Source organism: Populus trichocarpa, chromosome 8 (genome assembly GCF_000002775.5).
Source record: "Populus trichocarpa isolate Nisqually-1 chromosome 8, P.trichocarpa_v4.1, whole genome shotgun sequence".
In the NCBI taxonomy this organism is placed as follows: domain Eukaryota; kingdom Viridiplantae; phylum Streptophyta; class Magnoliopsida; order Malpighiales; family Salicaceae; genus Populus; species Populus trichocarpa.
In genome coordinates this window covers 6,621,541-6,641,430 of record NC_037292.2, presented here as the reverse complement: position 1 = coordinate 6,641,430, position 19,890 = coordinate 6,621,541, and the positions used below count along the sequence as shown (strand labels likewise).

Below are 19,890 nucleotides of genomic sequence, written 5' to 3'. Positions count from 1 at the left end.
GTCAAATGTCCTGCTCTAGCATGTAGTTTCAGGATTTGTATTTTGTCTTTCCTGTTACCCCTTGATTGAGGATTTTGGACTGCGTAAGTTTGGACCACTTGTTTTATAGCTTGGTTGGTCTTTCATTGTACGGAACGGTCACATGTATGCCCAAGAGTGTGCTCGGATGCGTGCTGCTCGCATGCTTTGCAGGTGGGTTTGTGCATAAATTTCTTCGTGTACAACTAGCGTAAGTTTAGACACTTCATTATTTTATTAGTGATACCATATGCATGAATGTGGGTACATTTAATAACTTACTTTTTCTTGAATTAATCACCCAGTGACCCCAAAGACGAACTCAAATTCTTGTCCCCTCTGCCTACAGGGTCATGGGTACATTAAATTACTCAAAGATACAAGACGACTACTATTTAAGATGTATGTGCTTGGTGAACTTACGCAATTCTTTTTAGTCCCAGTGGCTGGTTTTGATAACATGATTTGACTTAAACGGCAAGTGGGTAAACTCTCCACCTTTTTGTGATTTTGTGTTTTTCCTGGCTTTTATAGCAGCAGGGTAACTCTCTCCTGCTTTGTGTTGCATTCCTGATGAATAGAATCCTTAATTCATCCAGAAGAAGAAAAAAACTCCACCTTGTCGGAGGATTTAGCTCGAAGACCAAGATATAGAAAAGTAAAATAGCATATCATTAGAGATTAGTTTTTGTCTCTATGCATGCAAGTGGTACCGATAATACCAGCTCATACTTGATGGAAAAGTTTGCTTGATGAGATTTCCCGATCAACCTGCAAGTCAGCTTGAATATGTCTGTTTTATACTAGCTCCAGTCACATGAGCGGAGACAAGGGTGTGACTTGTAGAGACATCTCAAAGCTAGTGGAATTCCTATTTCATTGCAAATCTAGTGACCCCGGACTTGGTCAGGACAAGTTTCTCAGTAGATCGTCCAGGCTATTTAGCCTAGTCCGATACTTGATTGCAATCAAAACCTAATCAAGTTAAACATTGAAATAAATTAATGACGCAAGAAGGGGAAAAAATGCTTTGTGGATCGAATTCTTAACTTACAAATTGACTCGATGACATAATAGTTTGAACCCTTGACCATATTAGACCCGACCGGGAAGCGAATTTGACCACTGTAATGCCCAAGGGTTTATCAACTATCCCTTGTTAGTTTTTAGTATAAGATGTGAGTTTACCTGAATCTGCCTCCAGTCACTATCACACTAAAAAACTACTCCGTCCATGCACGCCCTTAATCATGTTGTGCACGCAAAACGAAAGCTGTAGAGAGGGCAAAAGTTCTAAAGAAACGAAGGAGCGAAAGAAATAGGGCTAGTTGCCTCTTGCTTCCAAAATCGGAGCTAACCATAAAAAAAGATTTATTAAGAACGACACACACATTTTGGGGAGAGATTAGGCATAAAAATAGCTCACGGGCATGTATTTAAAAGAGGGGAAACATGGTCAAAACTTAAAACAGAACCATGCCCATGCTCCCCATTCAAGAAAAATAAGTCATGGATCCTGTTTATAGAAGATAAAGACACCAAACATTTTTTTCTCCCTTCATGGCAAATTCTTCTAGATATATAGACACATAGAACAAGCATCTAAATTATAGATGGTTAAGACAGGTTCAGCTTGGACGTCAATTTGATTGCGTCTTACCTTTTCAAGGCTGACCTGCATGAATCACTTACCTATCTTCTTTATTGATCACGCCTTTCATTAACTCGTAAACCGACCTTAATCTTGTGTGAGGAGGCATCACAGTAAAGTTGAAAATGAGCTAGAGTAAAAACATATTTAATAGAAAATGTTATTTTTGGGAAGCTACATATAGTGTTATAAAATAATTCTTAATTTAAAAACCACCTTAAAAAAATATTAAAATTAATTTGGGTTTGATAAAGTAGATTTAGGTTAACTTAACCAACACATGACCTAAGATATAAAACTGGGATAACCCTTAAAAATAAAAACTAAAAAAATTCCAAAGCTCAAAGTCCAATAACTAAATGTCAACAGATGAAAATAAATAAAAATTAACTTTTTTTAAAAAAAATACATCAAAAATAATAACTCAAGTCAAGTTAGGATAAAATTGTAAAGGATAAAATTAAAAAAATACAAATAATAAAAAAAATAGCAATTAAAAGAACGAGGATCAAATTAGATATAAAAATTAAATGAAATAAAATGTCGAGGGATGATATCGAATTTTTTTTCCAAAAACATTAAAATTAAAATAAATCAAAAATAAAAAAATAAAAACTAAATTTAAAATAAATACAAACTAGATTAAACAATTGAATTTTTAAATGCTTGGCATGAATAGCAAGAGTCAGGAGAGGCAAAAGAAGAGGGGGTCCATCGCCGCCTAACCTAACAAAACACGCCACTTTAATAGTTATGTTCAACCATTTTTGTCTATCAGAAGACCTCCTACGTGCCTCTAAAATAGATCGAGACACAATCACATGTTGACGCGCACGCGTGAGTATTTTTTTATTAATTTATTAATATTTTAAATTACAAAACATCCCTTAAAAAAAAATTGAATATGTAAAAAATCATTTTGCAAAGACAAAAATATTCTCCTAAACCAGTCTTAGATTTTAGTTAGATATGTCATTTCACTGTGTATAAAATACGGAAAAACTAAAGAACCTCAATCTACAGGTTCAAATTTTACTTTGCAATAAAATGTAAAAGACACAAAAACCCCTAAGTTCAATAGTACTTAATGGAGGAGGTGCCATGGCGAGCAATCCAACAGCCCATCATCACATTTATTAGACAGTAGTAAAGACAGAGAACCGAGAGAATATAATAGTCATCTTCAATAAGTCAATTCAACAGAGGCTTGCCTTTGCAAAGTAAGTAATTCAAAACGTTGAAGCTGTTAAGCTCCCACGTTTTCCATAATTAAAGCCAAGTGGCACCATTGACAAAAAGGTAATTTAAGAGAAGGTGGAGTGAAATTAAACTGTAATTCAATTGGAGGCAGGAAACACTAACCTGACACGCTGTATCGCGTATAATCGACGCGCTATTACAGCGGACAAATAGGCAAAAATCTACCGGTACCATAGGCTATAAATATACACGCAATTGAGCAGCGAGTGTAAGGGACAAAAGTGTCTTGGCATTTTACTGTAACAGGAACGTCTGGTCCGGATTGTTTGATTCAGACGATGAAAAAGGAGCACAGAGCCAGAGACCCAGAAAAGGACAACATGAGATGACCATAACCGAACCAACGACAATCAAGCGCAAGCCTTCTGGGAGAGGAAGGGTTCCTTGCTGGGGAGGTTTTAATGCACATGGATCAATCATCCGGATAAATAAATGATTTATTTTTCCATTGGAGATATATTTTTATTATCATGTTAATTTTTTTTTTTTACATATAGTGTATTAAATCATTTTATAATTGGATTTTGTCTGGATCATTATATTATGAAAATACTCATGCATAATCCACTAAATATTGGACCAATTACTTCAAAAAATATTTGAGTGTTGGGTGTTTCTACTCTATCTATATACAAAAAAAAATAAAAAAAATACCCCCTGTACATATCACTTGAAAATTCTTATTAGAATATTTCATATAATTTTAGCTGTATTTTTTGAGATTTTCTTTTCTTTTTAGGCTGTTAAATTAAAATCAATTTATTTAAATTAAAATTAAAATCCTTATAATTTTGCAATTAGATTTATACCAAACGAGGGAGTTTGATCAAGTTATTAAATAAACAAATATTTACTATAATTTGAGATGTGTAACCTCTCGTGATCAAATTAAATAAGTATTGTGATGTAATTTTAATTCTCATGATTATTTTCTTTAATTATCATAGTTCAAATCTCAATTTACAAAATTTTATAAAGTAAAATTTCTTCTAATTGGATTTTAATGATTTCATTGTAATGGTGAAAAAAATATTTTTTAATTAAAAAAATAACTTGAAAACTCACTTGCAAGCAAAATAAATATTTCCGTGATGTTTAAGTTTGTTAGAGAGAGGAAGTAAGTGAAATAAAATATTAGAGGGAGAAAGTAAAAGGAGGAGAGGAATAATAATAATAGCAAGCAACAAAAAACAAAAGAGAAAGAGTGAAGTCTTGTGAGCTGAAAGTGATTAGAGGGAGGGAGGGAGGGTAAAAGAAGAGAAGAAAAAAATAATAACTCAAGAAACAAATTCTTGACCCCTCAAACCCTATTCATCAAGAAATCTAGAACAAGCAAGTTAGAAAAAGAAAGAAAGAAAGAAAGATTTCAATGAACTGATTTATCAAGAAGCAAAGGAATGGAAAGCACAGCACCAGCAGAAGAGCTACTAAAAAAGATCGAAGAACTTGAAGCAGGACACCATCATCTTCAACAAGAAGTGTCAAAGCTCAAGCTCTCCTCTACTACTACCGACCCAAAATCAACCCAACAACGGTCCCATTCAATATCTCCTCAAAGGTCCGGTCCCAGGAGACGGGTTTCTGGTGGGCCAACCGGGTCAAGTTTTGAGGCTGCTTGGAAGAAGGGTTCTGCTTCATCTAGACATTCATCGCCTCTACAGAAAGAAAGTAGAAGTTTGAATAGTGATAATGTTAGAGATGGCAACAGTAATGGTGGTAGAGAAGGAGGAGATGGCAATAGTGGACCTTCTGCTGTGAAGTTTACTGATAAACAGTATTTGAATATATTGCAGTCTATGGGACAGTCTGTTCATATTTTTGATGTTTCGGGTCGTATTATTTACTGGTAAGCTTGTGTGTTTGTGTCTTGTATTTTTATTTCACATCATTTGTCATTCGGGGCTGTTATTTGCGTGTATGGGGTATTTCTTTTGGTTTGAACTTTGAATGGGCAGTTGATTTATAATCAATGCTGTTGGAACTGTATATATTTTGATGTTTGACTATGGAAATTGTGATTCTGATTTCTGAATTTGGTCCGTACTGTATGATAATCCCTTTTAATTTGGAGTTGTATTGTAAATTTGTGCCTTTGAACAAGTTTTGCGTGGTTTCTTTCTTCTTTTTTTATGTGAGAATTTGTTTGGAGGACATTGATTTATGGGGTTTAGGTGTATCTTATGATTGTGCAGGAACAGAACAGCGGAGAACCTTTATGGTTATTCAGCTGCTGAAGCTCTTGGTCAGGATGCTATTGGGCTGCTAATTGATCCTCGGGATTATGCGCTGGCGAATGGTATTATTCAACGGGTTAGTATGGGGGAGAAATGGACAGGGAAGTTTCCAGTTAAGAACAAAATGGCTGAAAGGTTTACAGCTGTTGCTACTAATACTCCACTATACGATGATGATGGCGCTTTGGTTGGGATTATTTGTGTATCGAGTGATTCACGGCCTTTTCAAGAAATGGAAGTTGCATTGTCGGATTCAAGGAACTTGGAAACAGAGTCGAGCCATAGAAGGCCCAAGAATACTGTCATGACCAAACTTGGTCTTGATTCTCAACAGCCCTTGCAAGCAGCGGTTGCGTCAAAAATATCGAATTTGGTCAGTTCATTAGTTTTTATCTGTTCTTGTGTATTTAAATATTCACCGTGGTGTATCTTGATAGTTAGAATCACCAAAACAGGCATCCAAGGTGAGTAACAAAGTCAAGTCCAAAATTCACATGGGAGAGAGCAACACGGATCGTGAAGTAGGGAGTGGGGATAGTCACTATTCTGACCATGGGTACTCAGATGCAGCTCTATCTGACCATCGGGAGGATGCAAATTCTAGTGGAGCTAGCACACCAAGAGGAGATTTGCATCCATCTCCTTTCGGTGTATTTTCTAATCTTGATGACAAGTCCCCAGTAAAACCATCCAGAGACTCTGGTGATGAGAGTGAAGGAAAGCCTGCAATTCACAAGATCATTACCTCAAAGGCAGAAGCATGGATTGGTAAGAAAGGGTTGTCATGGCCCTGGAAAGGGAATGAAAAGGAAGGTTCAGAAGCAAGGACAACCCGTTTTGGGTGGCCATGGTTGCAAAATGATCAAGAGAGTGAAACGTATCATCAGACAAGTCCCTCTTCTGGTGCAAAATCTGAAAGCCAGGTCAGTGAAAGTATTCGGCCTGCCACTAACGAGGCCTCTGGGTCTTGGTCTTCAATTAATGTTAACAGCACAAGCAGTGCTAGTAGTTGCGGAAGTACCAGCAGTACTGTGAATAAGGTGGATATGGACACTGATTGCTTGGACTATGAAATATTGTGGGAGGACTTGACAATTGGAGAGCAAATTGGGCAAGGTAACTGTCTTTAAATTCAAAAGCATGCTTCTAGAGCATTGACTCTAATCTACATTTGATCTTTCCTGAACTTGAAATTTTTTGCGTCCTCATTGAATGTCCAGTGACAAAACAGTGATCTTCCATTATACTTCTTTATCTTTAAGCTGGGACTATTTTTTGACTATGCTTCATTCTCATTTTCACCTTACCCTTTTTACTCTATATTCCTGCAGGTTCTTGTGGAACTGTATATCATGCCCTGTGGTACGGATCAGTATGTTCCTTTGCTCTTTACCTTTTAAACATCTTAATTCTCAATGATGCATAATCACAAATGTATATGAATTCAGATTTTTGAGACAAGATATAGTGCTGTCCCTGCTCTGTCCAAATCTAAGGCTTTCATTTATGTTAATTATGGGTAATTTGAACAGAAGCAAATTGAAATCCAAAGTGACTGTCTGAACTTTGTAAGCATGTATGTGCATGACATTGATAAGTGTTACATAAATCTCTTAAATGTGATGTTTTGTGCAATTAGTGCATATGTGACTTTGCTTTCTTATTCTTACAAAAATAAGATGCTGCCTTGTGAGCTAGGATCTTTATGAAGCTTTAATTGCTTTTTTGCATTGAATGAATTGAGGTAAAGAATAACAAAAAAAAAATTGAGATGATGATATTTTTTGTCTTTGGTTGAGTAATATGCATTTTATTTCAGGATGTTGCTGTCAAGGTATTCTCCAAGCAAGAATATTCAGATGATATTATACTTGCATTTCGACAAGAGGTGGGATTTCCAGTTACCTCAAGAAAATCTTAGTTACAGTTTCTTGTTAGCTTAAGAGAATCTTATTTACAGTTTCTTGCCATTTAAATGCATTTCAATTGGGATGTTTTTAGAATCGTCAGGTCTCTTGCTACGCATGCTCTGTTTTATCTAATTCTTTTTCTTATCTGCTACTAACTGGTCCATATATATGTACATGCTTTGTATCATCTCGCAATCAGTGTCATATTAACTTTTTAATGATAGGTCGTTTCTTTAGAATGTCACATTGTCTACAATGAATATCGATGCTTATGTTGGTGTAGACAAGTAATACCATTTAGTTGAAGGCTTTGAAGTCAGTAAACATGTAAATTAAGATAGTAAGAATTGAAATGCTAGTAGACTGAACTATACTGGCCTTAGTTGGAGATAGACGTGCAACACTAGATTTTCTTAAGTTGATGCTTAAAGCGGTATTATGATTACTGGTATTGTCAAATCTTGAATGAAAATAGTGTAACAATGCTGGATCTTGCATGAAGAATTGAGTTATTTTTGGGATTCAGATTTGGAATCTATCATTTCTTGCATTGTTATATAATGAAGGATCCCCCTTCTCCCGCTATAATATAGCATTAATGGCATTATTCTTTTCATTCATGAAGGTATCTCTTATGAAGAGACTCCGGCATCCAAATGTTTTGCTCTTCATGGGTGCTGTGACTTCACCTCAGCGTCTCTGCATTGTTACAGAGTTCCTCCCACGGTAATTCTGAAGTCCTTTTCAACAACTATGAATGATGAGCTGTCAGTTTTATTAATTTTACTATTGCTTACTAAGAAATGACATTTATTTTTTGTAGGGTATCATATGACTGAAATTAACCTGTAAAAACTTGAAAAGATTACATGTACTTGTCAGTAACTGTTCTATTTTTCCGTTAATGCAGTGGAAGTTTGTTTCGCTTACTGCAGAGGAACACAACCAAACTAGATTGGAGACGGCGTGTTCACATGGCATTGGATATAGTGAGTATCGAATTTATTTACAGAAATATGCTCTATTTCCCTGGTAGGAAAATTACTGTTTGGTAAAGTGGTAAAACCCTTAGGCTTGTAACCACAGGGGTTACGAGAACATCTACTTTACGTAAAAAATTCTGAAGAGTAATGATGTCTCTGAATTTTTCCTTTCTAGAAACCCATTTTGATTGTGATGATTTTGTTGTTTTCTTGTTGAGAATCTCTATGGTTTTTGCATTTGTTGGGGTTTATGAGGTGTTCTGATTGATATTTAGTAATGAAGACTTACTCATCCTTTATTTTATTGTTTGAATCTTCTACAGGCTCGAGGTATGAACTATCTTCATCATTGCAACCCGCCTATCATTCATCGTGATCTGAAGTCTTCAAATCTCTTAGTTGACAAGAATTGGACTGTAAAGGTCTGTCATTAATTATGAGTATTTTCTTTTATTTGATTGTTTGTTCGTCTATTTGACTTCTTCAATTTGAGATATCTTGCATCTTTGTTTTTCCCCATTAAGGTGAAAAAGTAACCAGATTATATGTAACCAGGTTGGAGATTTTGGTCTATCACGTCTAAAGCATGAAACTTATTTGACAACAAAGACCGGGAAGGGAACGGTACTGCAACTTTTGTTATTTCATCCCATCAAACTAGTCATTCTGTAATTGTTTTTTCATTAGGTTGCAAAAAAAAATTAGGGTCAAATTCTCACTCTACTTCCCATATTTTGCTGTTGTAGCCTCAATGGATGGCACCCGAAGTTCTCCGTAATGAACCCTCTGATGAGAAGTATGTTCTACCCTTTGGGCTGGGAAAACATTAAACTTTTCAACTTCTGATTGAAGTGTCTTCTGCCCTAAGCTTGGAAATAATTTCTTTCTTTTCTTTTCTTTTCCCCCCCTATTTCGGTTCATCTAGGTCTGATATTTACAGCTATGGAGTAATACTTTGGGAGCTTTCCACTGAAAAGATCCCTTGGGATAATCTCAACTCAATGCAGGTATAGTTTTCACTTGAAAATTTGTGAGGGTATTATTCTTAGGAAAGCAAATACCAAACTGTTGCATATGCAAATAGTATACAGTCTTTGATTGCTTAAACAACAGAAAACATTGCTGGCAGCACCTGTACTGAATGTATAATTCAGAACTTTTTCAATTTTGCAATTCTGCAAATAATAAATAATGCTAAAATGGCAATGCACATATGAACAATAGTCTGTTTAGTATACTTGCAGGTGATTGGAGCTGTAGGGTTTATGAACCAACGGCTAGAGATCCCAAAAGATGTGGATCCACAGTGGGCTTCTATAATTGAGAGTTGCTGGCACAGGTGCTTATTTTCTTCTACTTGATTCCAAAAGATGTGCTTCAAGTGTTAAGCAATTTACCCTTGTTGAAAGTGCTTCTATGGTTGGTTAGGGTGCTTATTAGACTTCCACTGCTTTAAAGTATTCGACATGCAAATTCTCAAGACTTTCTGGTTATAAAATATTGAGGGTTCCATGTTTTGATGCTAATTGATGAGCCTTAATCCTTTTAAATTTCTGCTTCCATATTTTGGCCGACAATGTTATGTTATGTTTTTCCTATATCATTATAAATATATTTTTTATTTTTCTAGACAACACATAGTCATAAATGTAGACACTCATAAAATTTGAACTATTGTCCTGGGTGGAGCGAAATAGGATTCATGTTACTAAATGTTGGGTATGAAATGTTCGTTAAAAAGAGATTCAGATCGTTGGCTTTGTTTGACTCTGGCAGGCTGTGGAGATATTTCAATTATTGTTGGTAGATATCTGATGTTGATCTTGTGGATTTCATTTTGGTGGTAAATATATTAAAGAATAAATAGGTTTGGTCTTAGGTATTGATTAAGACGTACTGGAAAGTGAAATCATTTGTTTTTCTTGCCACACCTTTTTGCAGTTCTCAATTATTTATATTCCCACTTTTTAGAACTTCCTAGTGGCTGAATTCGTAACTTTGTCAAAACCAGTGATCCAAGGTGCCGTCCAACGTTCCAGGAATTGCTGGAAAAGCTTAGAGATCTTCAAAGACAATGTGCCATTCAAGTCCAGGCAGCCCGTTCTGCAACTGGAGACAACACACAGAAGGAACCGTAGTCCTAGACCAGATTCATGTGTTTGTTGTCTCATTAGCATGGCCCAAGAGCAATGACCTTACTTTTCAAAAGGCTCGTCTACCCAAGTGCTAGGATAGCCCTCGGGTTGCCACCAAAGGCTTTTGGCATTGGCATGGAAAAGCTCGCACCAGATAGACAAAGAGAAGGAAAAGAAAATGAAAGTCGTTGGCATCCATGTGAGCTGCCTAATCTTTAATGGTGTTTGTTGGGGTTGGTTGGTTGTGGACGTTTGTTTATTTACTAACATTATTAAAATCTTTTGACATCCGACAGTGGTGCTGTGTGATTGGAATTATGTTGGTTGGATTCATGTAAACCCATTAGTGATTTCTATGTTGAGAGATGTTTAGGACCACTTAGAAAAGTTGTACAGAACACAGTTTTCAATTGATCAAATAGGAGAATCAGATAGATAAATGTCTTTAGTCTGTTATTTTTTATTGTTTGTTTAAAAGAAACGGATGCGTTGCCCTAATTGTTGCGCTTCCATATCACCCACTTGGGGCAATTTTAGAAGTCAGAATGAAGCACTCAGCTCGCATGAATTAATCTAATGTTTCTCTATATCTCTTCTATGATGTAATAATCTAAGTTGGCTTATAATGTATACCCTTTGATACTCTTCTGGTAGAGGTTCAATTATATGGGATGAGAGCAGGTTTTGGCATCTCGTAGTTTGACTTATCTTGGAGGAGAGATGAAGATTGATCAGCTATCTCTCCCCCTCGAGGGGCAGCATGAGCATAATCTAGTAGATGATCCCAGACATTCAGTTTAAGAAAAAAAGAAAGTACCATTTTCTGGTTCTAAGTTCTAACTGTACCTTGCATTTAGTAGAAATGTTATAAAAACAGGTGGAATTATGACGGAAATAATTATTACATTGAGTGATTTTTTTTAAAAAATAATATATTATATGAGTGATTTAAAAAGGTGTAAGTAAGAGTGTAAAGTTGATTTTAGAAATCGTTTGTCAGGAGGCTAAACACCGAAATGTGCAAGAGAACCAACTAGACATGATTTTAAATCAAATATCGAACCTTGCATATTAGAGGTTTTCATAATAAGATGCAGGTAAAAAAGGGAGGGTAGGTTAAATTTAAGACGGAAAATACACCTCCCTTTTCCCTTAAAATTTTTTTACCTCTCTCCCAAAGATTAAAATTGAGTAATTTTTAACCCCCACCCACCAAACAACCTTCTGACTAAATTACCATAAATCATAGAGCCCGAGTCACCATGTCACGAAGCAACCCATAAATCGCAAAATCAACCTATAAATCATTGTCCAGAATGATGTCATTTAAAAAAAAAAATTCTTAGAATTAACCTATCCAAGTCTTACTTGAATTTGTAAGTCAACCTCCTCACGGATCAATCTACTAAGTCACTCTATCAAGTCACAAGTTTAATCAGGTTAATATTCAAAACAATTCAAAGCAAAACCTAATTCAGGTCAAGCTTTGAGGAGACTAACCTCAAAGCCGAAATGGGTTAAGTAACTATGATTCAAATCCGAAATAAAGCTTTGCTTTGCCCGAATCGTCCCTAGACCACAAATACACAGCTTTACCAAGCCTCCAACGGTGAAACCGTATACTGAGATGGTTGACTAGCTGATACCGCCAAACGACAGGTCTGGGAGTGCATTGCACTGTTACCACATGTGATGAGAAACAGTTTTCCATCGAAGCTCCCCCCGTTGGTGTGATCAATATTTGATATGCCGATAAAGCTCAAGAAACATCCACTAGGACGATAAAGGCTTTGTATGAGCTAAGCAGATCCAGGCCCACACGTTCACTATTTCACGACAAGAAGTCAAGAAACACAATAAATTCGGAACAGAAGGGATTTTGGGAAATGATTTCTGCGGCCAACTTCGATTTGGCCTATTAATATGTGGTGGATTACTGATCACAGAGAAATAAAAAAAAATGGAGGCACGGAAATAAAATATAGTGGGGCATCGCTAATGGGGATGCTAGATGCAGCTTTTGGAAAAGCATAGCAAGCATGTTTACATAGATCATCAATTCCAAAAGAAATTCTTCATGTAGCTCGTTCTATGAAAAATTTTGAACCCCAACATCCCCAAAGAATTTCTAGTGAAGAAGATGGCGGATAGCAGCGACAGCATCGCCCTTGTGCTCGCGTAAGGTTCTCTCTGCTACCTTCTTGTCCAACTGGCATCAACATCAAAGTAAAATGCTATAAACCACTGGCAGATGCAAATAGAAATTCGTTAATGCAAATGGAAAGATACTAGGAAAGTAACCTCTAATTCATTTGCAATTATGTCAACATCAGCTGCGTTGATCTTCACAGCAGCCAATTCTTTCTCCCTGTAAAGCAGCACAAGTGTAATGTTTAGTTGATAAAGGGAAGACATTCAACAGGTATCAGCCAAAGAAGAATCAAAATATACCAAAAGATGAGGGACAAATTTCCATGAAAAAAATCATGCTGCAGTGCCTTTTGGTTTGCATACAGAATAGTGCATGATTAAAATTCAGATCAAGTCACAGAATTCTGTGATTCTACATCAAGATCTGAAATACCAGCTCAGATGGAGAAAAAAGATGCACACACACACACACACACACACATATATATATAAATTTATTTTCGTCAACAAATGTTCAATGTAATCCACAAACCAATATGTAACAGGATCGTCTCCAAAGTCATCAAACCATGATGAACTCATTGAAGTTTCACTCTGTTAAGATCACCTATCCTTTTTAATGGTATTCAGAGGGGAAAAAAAAAAGTCTTCTAAATTTTTGATAAGTACTGGTATTAAAGATTGTCATACCTAAGAATTCTCCATCCCCTATCCATTTGTTTAGTTTAAACTCTCGTTTAAACAACAAAACAAGGCATCGACTTATCGCATTCACCAAAGTAAAATTAAACCAAGGCTGAACATCATTAAGAAACCCGACACAGCTAAAATAAAACGTTTGTATTGTTCTGCAAAATTTCATAAATCATACCACATTTACTAGTAAAACATATCCATTTTTTTAACTAATTCCAGAACATTGTAATATTTTAAAAAAAAATCTAAATTATTTAGGCAAAAACCCCAAGCAGTGGAATTCGAGCTTCAGATTATTACCCTATTCTTAATCAAGAAAATAAATGTTCCACACACAAGCAAGATCTTTTAATAATACCATTAATTAATAAGATATCTTTAAAAAAAATCTTGAAAATGATTGGTACCTCAATCTCATAGCGTTAGCATCAGCTTCAGCAGAAGCGGAAATAGAAGCCATAGCTTCTTGAACACGAGTAGAATCGAGTTGGCGATCTTCTACACGGTCGGTGAGTTTATCAAGTGCTTTGCTTTGTTGCTGTAAATCTTTCGAATCTACTACTCTGTCTATTCCTTCTCCGTCTCCACCTTCCATTTTTTCAATTTCAGTTTCAGTTTTGGAGTTGCAGGCTTCAGTAGAATAAATTTTGAAGCTTCTGCTTCTTCTTTTGGTTTCGGCTACTAAAACCCTAAATTGCTTCACCCCTCCCCCTGGGCTATCTGTTTTTCTATTCTCGAATCGGGAATAAAGTGTGAAAGGACTGGAGTAACCTTCATTTGACCCGACCCGGTAGATTTGGTGGACTGGTCTGGTGCAAGTCTACATAGATACTTCCACATGGGCTTTGACATATAAAATATGTCTCAAGCCCACTAGAAAGGGATCCCGACTCAATCCTACTAATTCAGCCCAATGGGAATGGAGGCGCTGATCACTATTGATTATCTAATGCATTGTCGGCCCTGCAAATCCGTATTAAGTGCCTTTTAGAGAACCGAGGACGTGCAAATAACGCTCACCTTGTCTCCATCCAATACCAAAAAAAAAAATATAAGGTGATTATTTTCAATTTAATTCGATTTTTATCAAAAAAATATATAATAATTAAATTGATTTTTTCAAAAAAAAAACCAAAATTAAACTGAATCCTGTTCAAACCAACCAATTCGGTTATTTTAGAGCAAAAATCGGTTCAAACCGGTTTGGTTCGGTTTGGCTCGTGTTTTTTTTATTTTGGCTCGATTCAGTTTTTTCGGTTTCAGACTTACAAAACCAAACCGGTTGATTTTTTAAATTCCAATCAGTTTAATTGGTTTTTTTTTATTATTTGATTTTTTAATTATTTTTTTTAATTTAATTAATTTTTCAGTTTTTTTCTAACCTCTCACAAAATCTGGAGTAAAATATGAAGGGGCACTCGTCCTTGAAGACACAACGTCCTCGGATAACAGTAGGGATCCCAATACCCTACTTATCCCTGTATGGTCTCTACCAAGAATTAAAATCCCCGGTGAATGCTATGTTTTATCGCTCTTGTTGCTGTCCCTTAAAGTAATTTGCCTGTCATGACAAAAGGCGCGTGCTTATCAAAACTAGTTGCAGGTTTTCACGCATGACCAAATGATATAAAATTATCTTGAATTTTGGATTAAACTAGACTTGACTCCTGAATTTTATTTTATTTTATTTGAGAATCATGAGTTCTTTTTTGGTTAAGATAAGCTCTTTTTTTGGACTAGATTTCAATAATAAAAATAATATATTGTTTTAAATAGTTTTTATTCTTACGGGGGAATGTTTCATTATGGTGGTTTTTTAGCCTTTGCATTGCTTTTAAAAAAGACATAACCTTGGAAAGTTTTTGGAGTTTAGGTTGAGCTTTGGTTTTTACACTGATTCTTGGGTTATTTTAGGTCACATTTATGGTTATTTAGTCTCCATTGTGTTTATATGTATTTTTAAATAAAAAATTATTGAAAACTAATTTTAGAGTCCAAATATCATCTTTTTTGTTTTTTCACTCACTACTACGAATCTACGATGACTAGATTTTAGACAGACAAACAATACTTACTCTGCCATAATTAAGCCTTGACATAGCAGGTTCAGATAGCAACAACATTCTCTTTTTACTTTTTTAATGGCCACGTTTTAAGTAGTTTTTTTTTCTTTTATCTTATTTTGTCAATTTTTTTACCTTTTAATTTCACCCTTTAACTGTTTTTTTTTCTTTTAATTAATAATTTTAAAAAATAAAATTATTAAATTTAATAAAGTTCATAATATAGTCTTATGTGATGGCCTATGCGCCATTTAAGTTGCGTTTGAGAACCAGTATAATTGCGAAAATCTTGCTTTCTTTGTAGCGTTGGGAGTGATGCGTCGTCCTCTTTTTAGCGGCATGATGCGTGCTTACAGAGAACGTCCTATTGAACTTTTTTCTTTCCTCACTCTTTTCTCTCCTGTTCCCTAGAAAACACACGCGTGAACTTCCAAAAAACACAATTATGTCATCTGATTTTTAATCTTATCGATTTTGGTTCCTTTTCTTTTAATTACTGATTATTTGGCTTTTAAACCTTTTTTAAGTTTGGATTTTTTTCAATTTCATCACTGGTCATTTTATTTAATTTGATTTTTTTTATCCGGTTTGATCCCTCTACTTTTAATTGCTCTATTTATGTGTCTTATACTTTTCTTGAATTTTTTTCTTGCAATCTCATCCCTCTTCTTCTTTTGAAGCATAGAGTCAGACAACCTAAACGCCATATGTGCGCTGGGGTGTGCCGAGCACACAGGCAGCAGCCCAAGCGCCACATATGCGCTGGGGTTTGCCCAGCACACAGGCATGACAGCCAAGCATCAGGTATTCGTAGCCCAGTGGGCGCGCCTCCAGCCTGGCGCTTGGATCCTGCAAGATGTAGCCTCACCACATGCCCCCACCAAACAGTGCAGTCTATAGTGAAAAAGCACTCACAGTCTACAGTATACACGCTACAGTACAAAATAGTATAATTTATAATGAATTCACTTACAATGTACAGTAGCCAGCACTACAATAAAACAATGATTAATTTTAGTTATAATTAATATATAGATTATATTTTAAAATAATTTAATTTGAATTATCTCGAATTATCTGAATATCATTTTGTTAACGTAGAAATAAATTTAAACCGTAGCTAGGGACATGTATAGATATCTAGTAGTTACTAAGAAGAGACAAGCCGGGAAAAGATAATAATCCGGGACGAGGGTACAAGTAGGGGAGGGGCTACCTGTAGACCCAGCCCAGCTGTGTGCATGCTGTTATTAAAGTTTGGAAAACTGTGGCCGAAATGTTTGCTGAGCCTAAACGAGCAAGAAATTGACGCTTGCCAGCCTATTTGCCGCTACTATCTGAACATTTTAAGCAAAAAGTCATCTGTGCCATAAATACTGAGAAGATTACTTACGTGCATATGTTTTTTCCTCTTGGGAAAATATTTTTTGATCTATTTTATTTGACTGTCATATAATATATATTTTTAGACTAGTTTTTCCTCTCTTTTTTCCTCAAGGAATTTAGATGCTAATCAAGTAAATCTCGGAGAAGCGCACAACCAGCTTGACTCAACTGCTAACTAAAATGAAATCTACTGATCTGATTGGTGGCCGACAAATATGATGAATACTCCTAAAATAAATATTCAAAATCTCATGGTTAGATAAATTATAAATTTTTAAATTTTTTATATGATGAGCAACAAATAGATTGTGGGATGTGGATGGATATAAAAAACCTCATTGAAGCCATGGCTATTGATTGTCATCCGGGCACAAGATTTTATCTCCTTAATTTTTTATTTGAAAATATGTGAAAATAATCATAAAATGATAAAAAAATATTAATTTAATAATCTCTCAAATTTAAAATATTTTTAAAAACCATTCAAGAACAAAAGCAAAAGCAGAGAACTACCCATCACAACTCAACTGACCAACGAGTAATATTAAGTGTTTATTCCTAGATCAGTTTGTGCACAGCCAGATTAAAAAGTAGATGTCTGGGCACGGTCATGTCAAAGAGACAGGCCATCGAAGCTCGGACCTAAGAGAATGCATCCTTATGATCAGATCTTGGCATTGATGAAACCTAAAGGAGAAGGTAGAAAGGACGTGTTAATTTGCCCTAAAAGTTCCAAAGAAAACGTTGCTGAAACCATGCATATAATCGAATACACAACTCATCGATGGTCTTTAATTTCACATGTAAATTAATCAGCGCGGGTCCGGCTTTTGAAGATATATGATCGTACGTGATCAGAGTAATCTGGGGATTAATTGTAATTAATGTATGAATCCAAACCCTTGCATTAATTACCGTGTTAACCAGGAGGAAGTTGACACCTCTCTCTAACTCTCACCGTCGCTGCTATTTCAACACACATTGTGCATTTGCTTTCCCTCTACATATTAATTAGGACAGCATCTTAATGAGCCCACGTACCATACTAAAAGAGAGTTGATTTTTTGCACCATTTCATTCAAAACAACTTTGCCAGTCCACAATGCATATATAGGAAGAAAGAAAGAAATGAATTTGACTTGATCAAACTTCATCATTAATGCTTTAGTAGTAGGATTTTAGGACCATCGCTATAAATAAGCTCACCCTACTGGTGATCTTCTCACAGCTATCCTCTTCCTATAGATAAAGAGAGATGGGGAAATTTTCAAGCAAGTATGTTGGCGTTTTAGCTGTGATATTTGTTTTAGTGCTAGGTATAGCAGAATGTAGAAAAATAGAGAAAGATGGCTTTGGAGATGGTGCTGGGGGAGGTGGAGGCTTTGGTGGTGGTGCTGGTCTAGGTGGTGGTGGAGGAGGTGTTGGAGGAGGAGGCGGTGCTGGTGGTGGCTTCGGAGGAGGCAAGGGTGGTGGTGTAGGAATTGGAGGAGGCAAAGGTGGAGGGGTTGGGGGTGGTGTAGGTGGGGGTGCTGGTGGTGGCATTGGAGGTGGAGCCGGGGGAGGAGGTGGTGCCGGTGGGGGTGCTGGTGGAGGTATTGGAGGTGGAGGAGGCAAAGGTGGAGGGTTTGGAGGTGGTGCCGGTGGGGGTGCTGGTGGAGGTATTGGAGGAGGCAAAGGTGGAGGGGTTGGAGGTGGTGTAGGTGGGGGTTCTGGTGGAGGTATTGGAGGAGGCAAAGGTGGAGGGTTTGGAGGTGGTGTAGGTGGGGGTTCTGGTGGTGGCATTGGAGGTGGAGCCGGGGGAGGTGGTGGAGCTGGTGGGGGCGCTGGTGGTGGCGCTGGTGGTGGTGGAGGTATTGGAGGAGGCAAAGGTGGAGGGGTTGGAGGTGGTGTAGGTGGGGGTTCTGGTGGTGGCATTGGAGGTGGTGTAGGTGGGGGTTCTGGTGGTGGAATTGGAGGTGGAGCCGGGGGAGGTGGTGGAGTTGGAGTTGGTGCTGGTGGGGGCGCTGGTGGTGGTGGAGGTATTGGAGGAGGCAAAGGTGGAGGGGTTGGAGGTGGTGTAGGTGGGGGTTCTGGTGGTGGTTTTGGTGGTGGAGCCGGGGGAGGTGGCGGAGTTGGAGGGGGTGCTGGTGGTGGCATCGGAGGTGGTGCTGGTGGCGGAAAAGGTGGTGGTGCAGGAGGAGGATTTGGTGGGGGAGCTGGAGGTGGTGCTGGTGGTGGCTTCGGAGGAGGAGGAGGTTTCGGTGGAGGAAGTGGCGGTGGGCATTAATTCCTAAAGTTAGCGAGCTTTTAATGTCATGCTCGTGCATGGGATATTAGTAAACATATTAATTATTATTATGTCGCAATTAAGATTATAATTAGAATAAATAACTAAAGCTTGTATTATCTTGCATCATTGTCTTCCACACGAAAAAGTATAAATGTATAATCAGTCTTCGACAAGATGAACAAATTGAAGTTATCAGCGCGCGTTCATTGCACTAAAGACCCTTTATGCACTCGAAAATTCTTTTGGAAGCAGAACCAAGATAATGGACAAGAAGCCAGAAATTGAAAGCTAGAAAGCCACGTCTGAACATAGGAAAGGCAGGCACTGCCTAATTCATACTAGTTTAGACCTAGAAGGCTTAATTAGATATGAAAAGCCTTGTAGGTTTCCAAGATACTGCATAGTATATTATCTCATATAAATTGTTTTAAAACATGGTTAAATAACATATTTCATACCGGATGAAACATGAAGTCCATTCATTTTTTGTGTTTTTGTTAGAAATTATCCCCCAACAAAACAATCTTTATTAATATGTTTAAAATAAAATGTGGGTAAGTAAAAAACTAATCTAAAAATAATAATTTTTTTGACATGTTTTTAGAAATCTAAAACCGTGAATTACATTGAAAAATTTCAAAATTCTCCCGTAGCTTATGTAATAATAAGCTTAAGAGTTAAATTTAAAATTGTAAGACATAATAACTTTTAGAAGAAAAAGCTAAGTTGGGTATGAACTTAAGCTACATGCGCTCCCTTAATTCATTAACAAAGAAACTAAATCATGTTGTGATATTATGTTTATCCAAACTCATTGTGAATTGTAATAGTTGCTTTATCTCGCATATTTTTTCTTCTAGTTTGTGCACACATGCCCTTTCTTTTCTTTTGGTTTCTGCATTATTAAATGAGTGGGTTAGTACGCATTAAATGAATGAGGCAGTGACATTATTGATATCCTATTTACTGTCACATTGGTCTCTTTATAATATTAGGAGGGCTGTCTGGTTTGTCTGTAATTTTTAGTCCAAATAATAATTTTTTGTCAACCAATGAATAAATTAACAATAATTTTTGTCTGCTTGAACAATTTATTTTTTATGGAAAAACATCTAGTTTTTAACGTAAAAAATT

The 19,890-nt window shown here is 36.5% G+C and overlaps 3 protein-coding genes across 16 annotated transcripts; 2 read left to right on the top strand and 1 right to left on the bottom strand.

The window, feature by feature from the left end:
* The first annotated feature begins 4,144 nt into the window (after window positions 1-4,144).
* On the top strand, window positions 4,145-10,639 carry LOC7471103 (uncharacterized). 2 transcript variants are annotated; one of them, XM_024607604.2, is made up of 13 exons: window positions 4,145-4,775; window positions 5,122-5,536; window positions 5,619-6,279; window positions 6,495-6,535; window positions 6,983-7,051; window positions 7,699-7,799; window positions 7,984-8,062; window positions 8,380-8,478; window positions 8,612-8,680; window positions 8,803-8,852; window positions 8,982-9,063; window positions 9,301-9,395; window positions 10,068-10,639. In XM_024607604.2, exons 1-13 carry the CDS (start codon window positions 4,327-4,329, stop codon window positions 10,192-10,194), a joined length of 2,337 nt encoding a protein of 778 aa, XP_024463372.1. In that variant the 5' UTR covers window positions 4,145-4,326; the 3' UTR covers window positions 10,195-10,639. The 2 variants fall into 2 exon arrangements, with proteins under 2 accessions (XP_024463372.1, XP_052311334.1); XM_052455374.1 differs by lacking the exon at window positions 10,068-10,639 and having other exon boundaries at window positions 4,165-4,775; window positions 9,290-9,395.
* A 1,503-nt stretch (window positions 10,640-12,142) lies between these two features.
* On the bottom strand, window positions 12,143-13,765 carry LOC7485901 (uncharacterized). The gene is made up of 3 exons (XM_024606575.2): window positions 13,446-13,765; window positions 12,493-12,559; window positions 12,143-12,400 (listed from the first exon to the last, which is right to left on the bottom strand). Exons 1-3 carry the CDS (start codon window positions 13,631-13,633, stop codon window positions 12,320-12,322), a joined length of 336 nt encoding a protein of 111 aa, XP_024462343.1. The 5' UTR covers window positions 13,634-13,765; the 3' UTR covers window positions 12,143-12,319.
* A 3,741-nt stretch (window positions 13,766-17,506) lies between these two features.
* Window positions 17,507-18,948, top strand: LOC112328447 (glycine-rich cell wall structural protein). 13 transcript variants are annotated; one of them, XM_052454927.1, is made up of 4 exons: window positions 17,510-18,187; window positions 18,248-18,274; window positions 18,371-18,406; window positions 18,443-18,948. In XM_052454927.1, the coding sequence occupies exons 1-4, from the start codon at window positions 17,743-17,745 to the stop codon at window positions 18,751-18,753; spliced, it is 819 nt and encodes a 272-aa protein (XP_052310887.1). In that variant the 5' UTR covers window positions 17,510-17,742; the 3' UTR covers window positions 18,754-18,948. The 13 variants fall into 13 exon arrangements, with proteins under 13 accessions (XP_052310879.1, XP_052310880.1, XP_052310881.1 ...); XM_052454929.1 differs by lacking the exon at window positions 18,248-18,274 and having other exon boundaries at window positions 17,511-18,118; window positions 18,179-18,223; window positions 18,356-18,406; XM_052454926.1 differs by lacking the exon at window positions 18,248-18,274 and having other exon boundaries at window positions 17,509-18,223; window positions 18,356-18,406.
* Window positions 18,949-19,890: the final 942 nt, after the last annotated feature.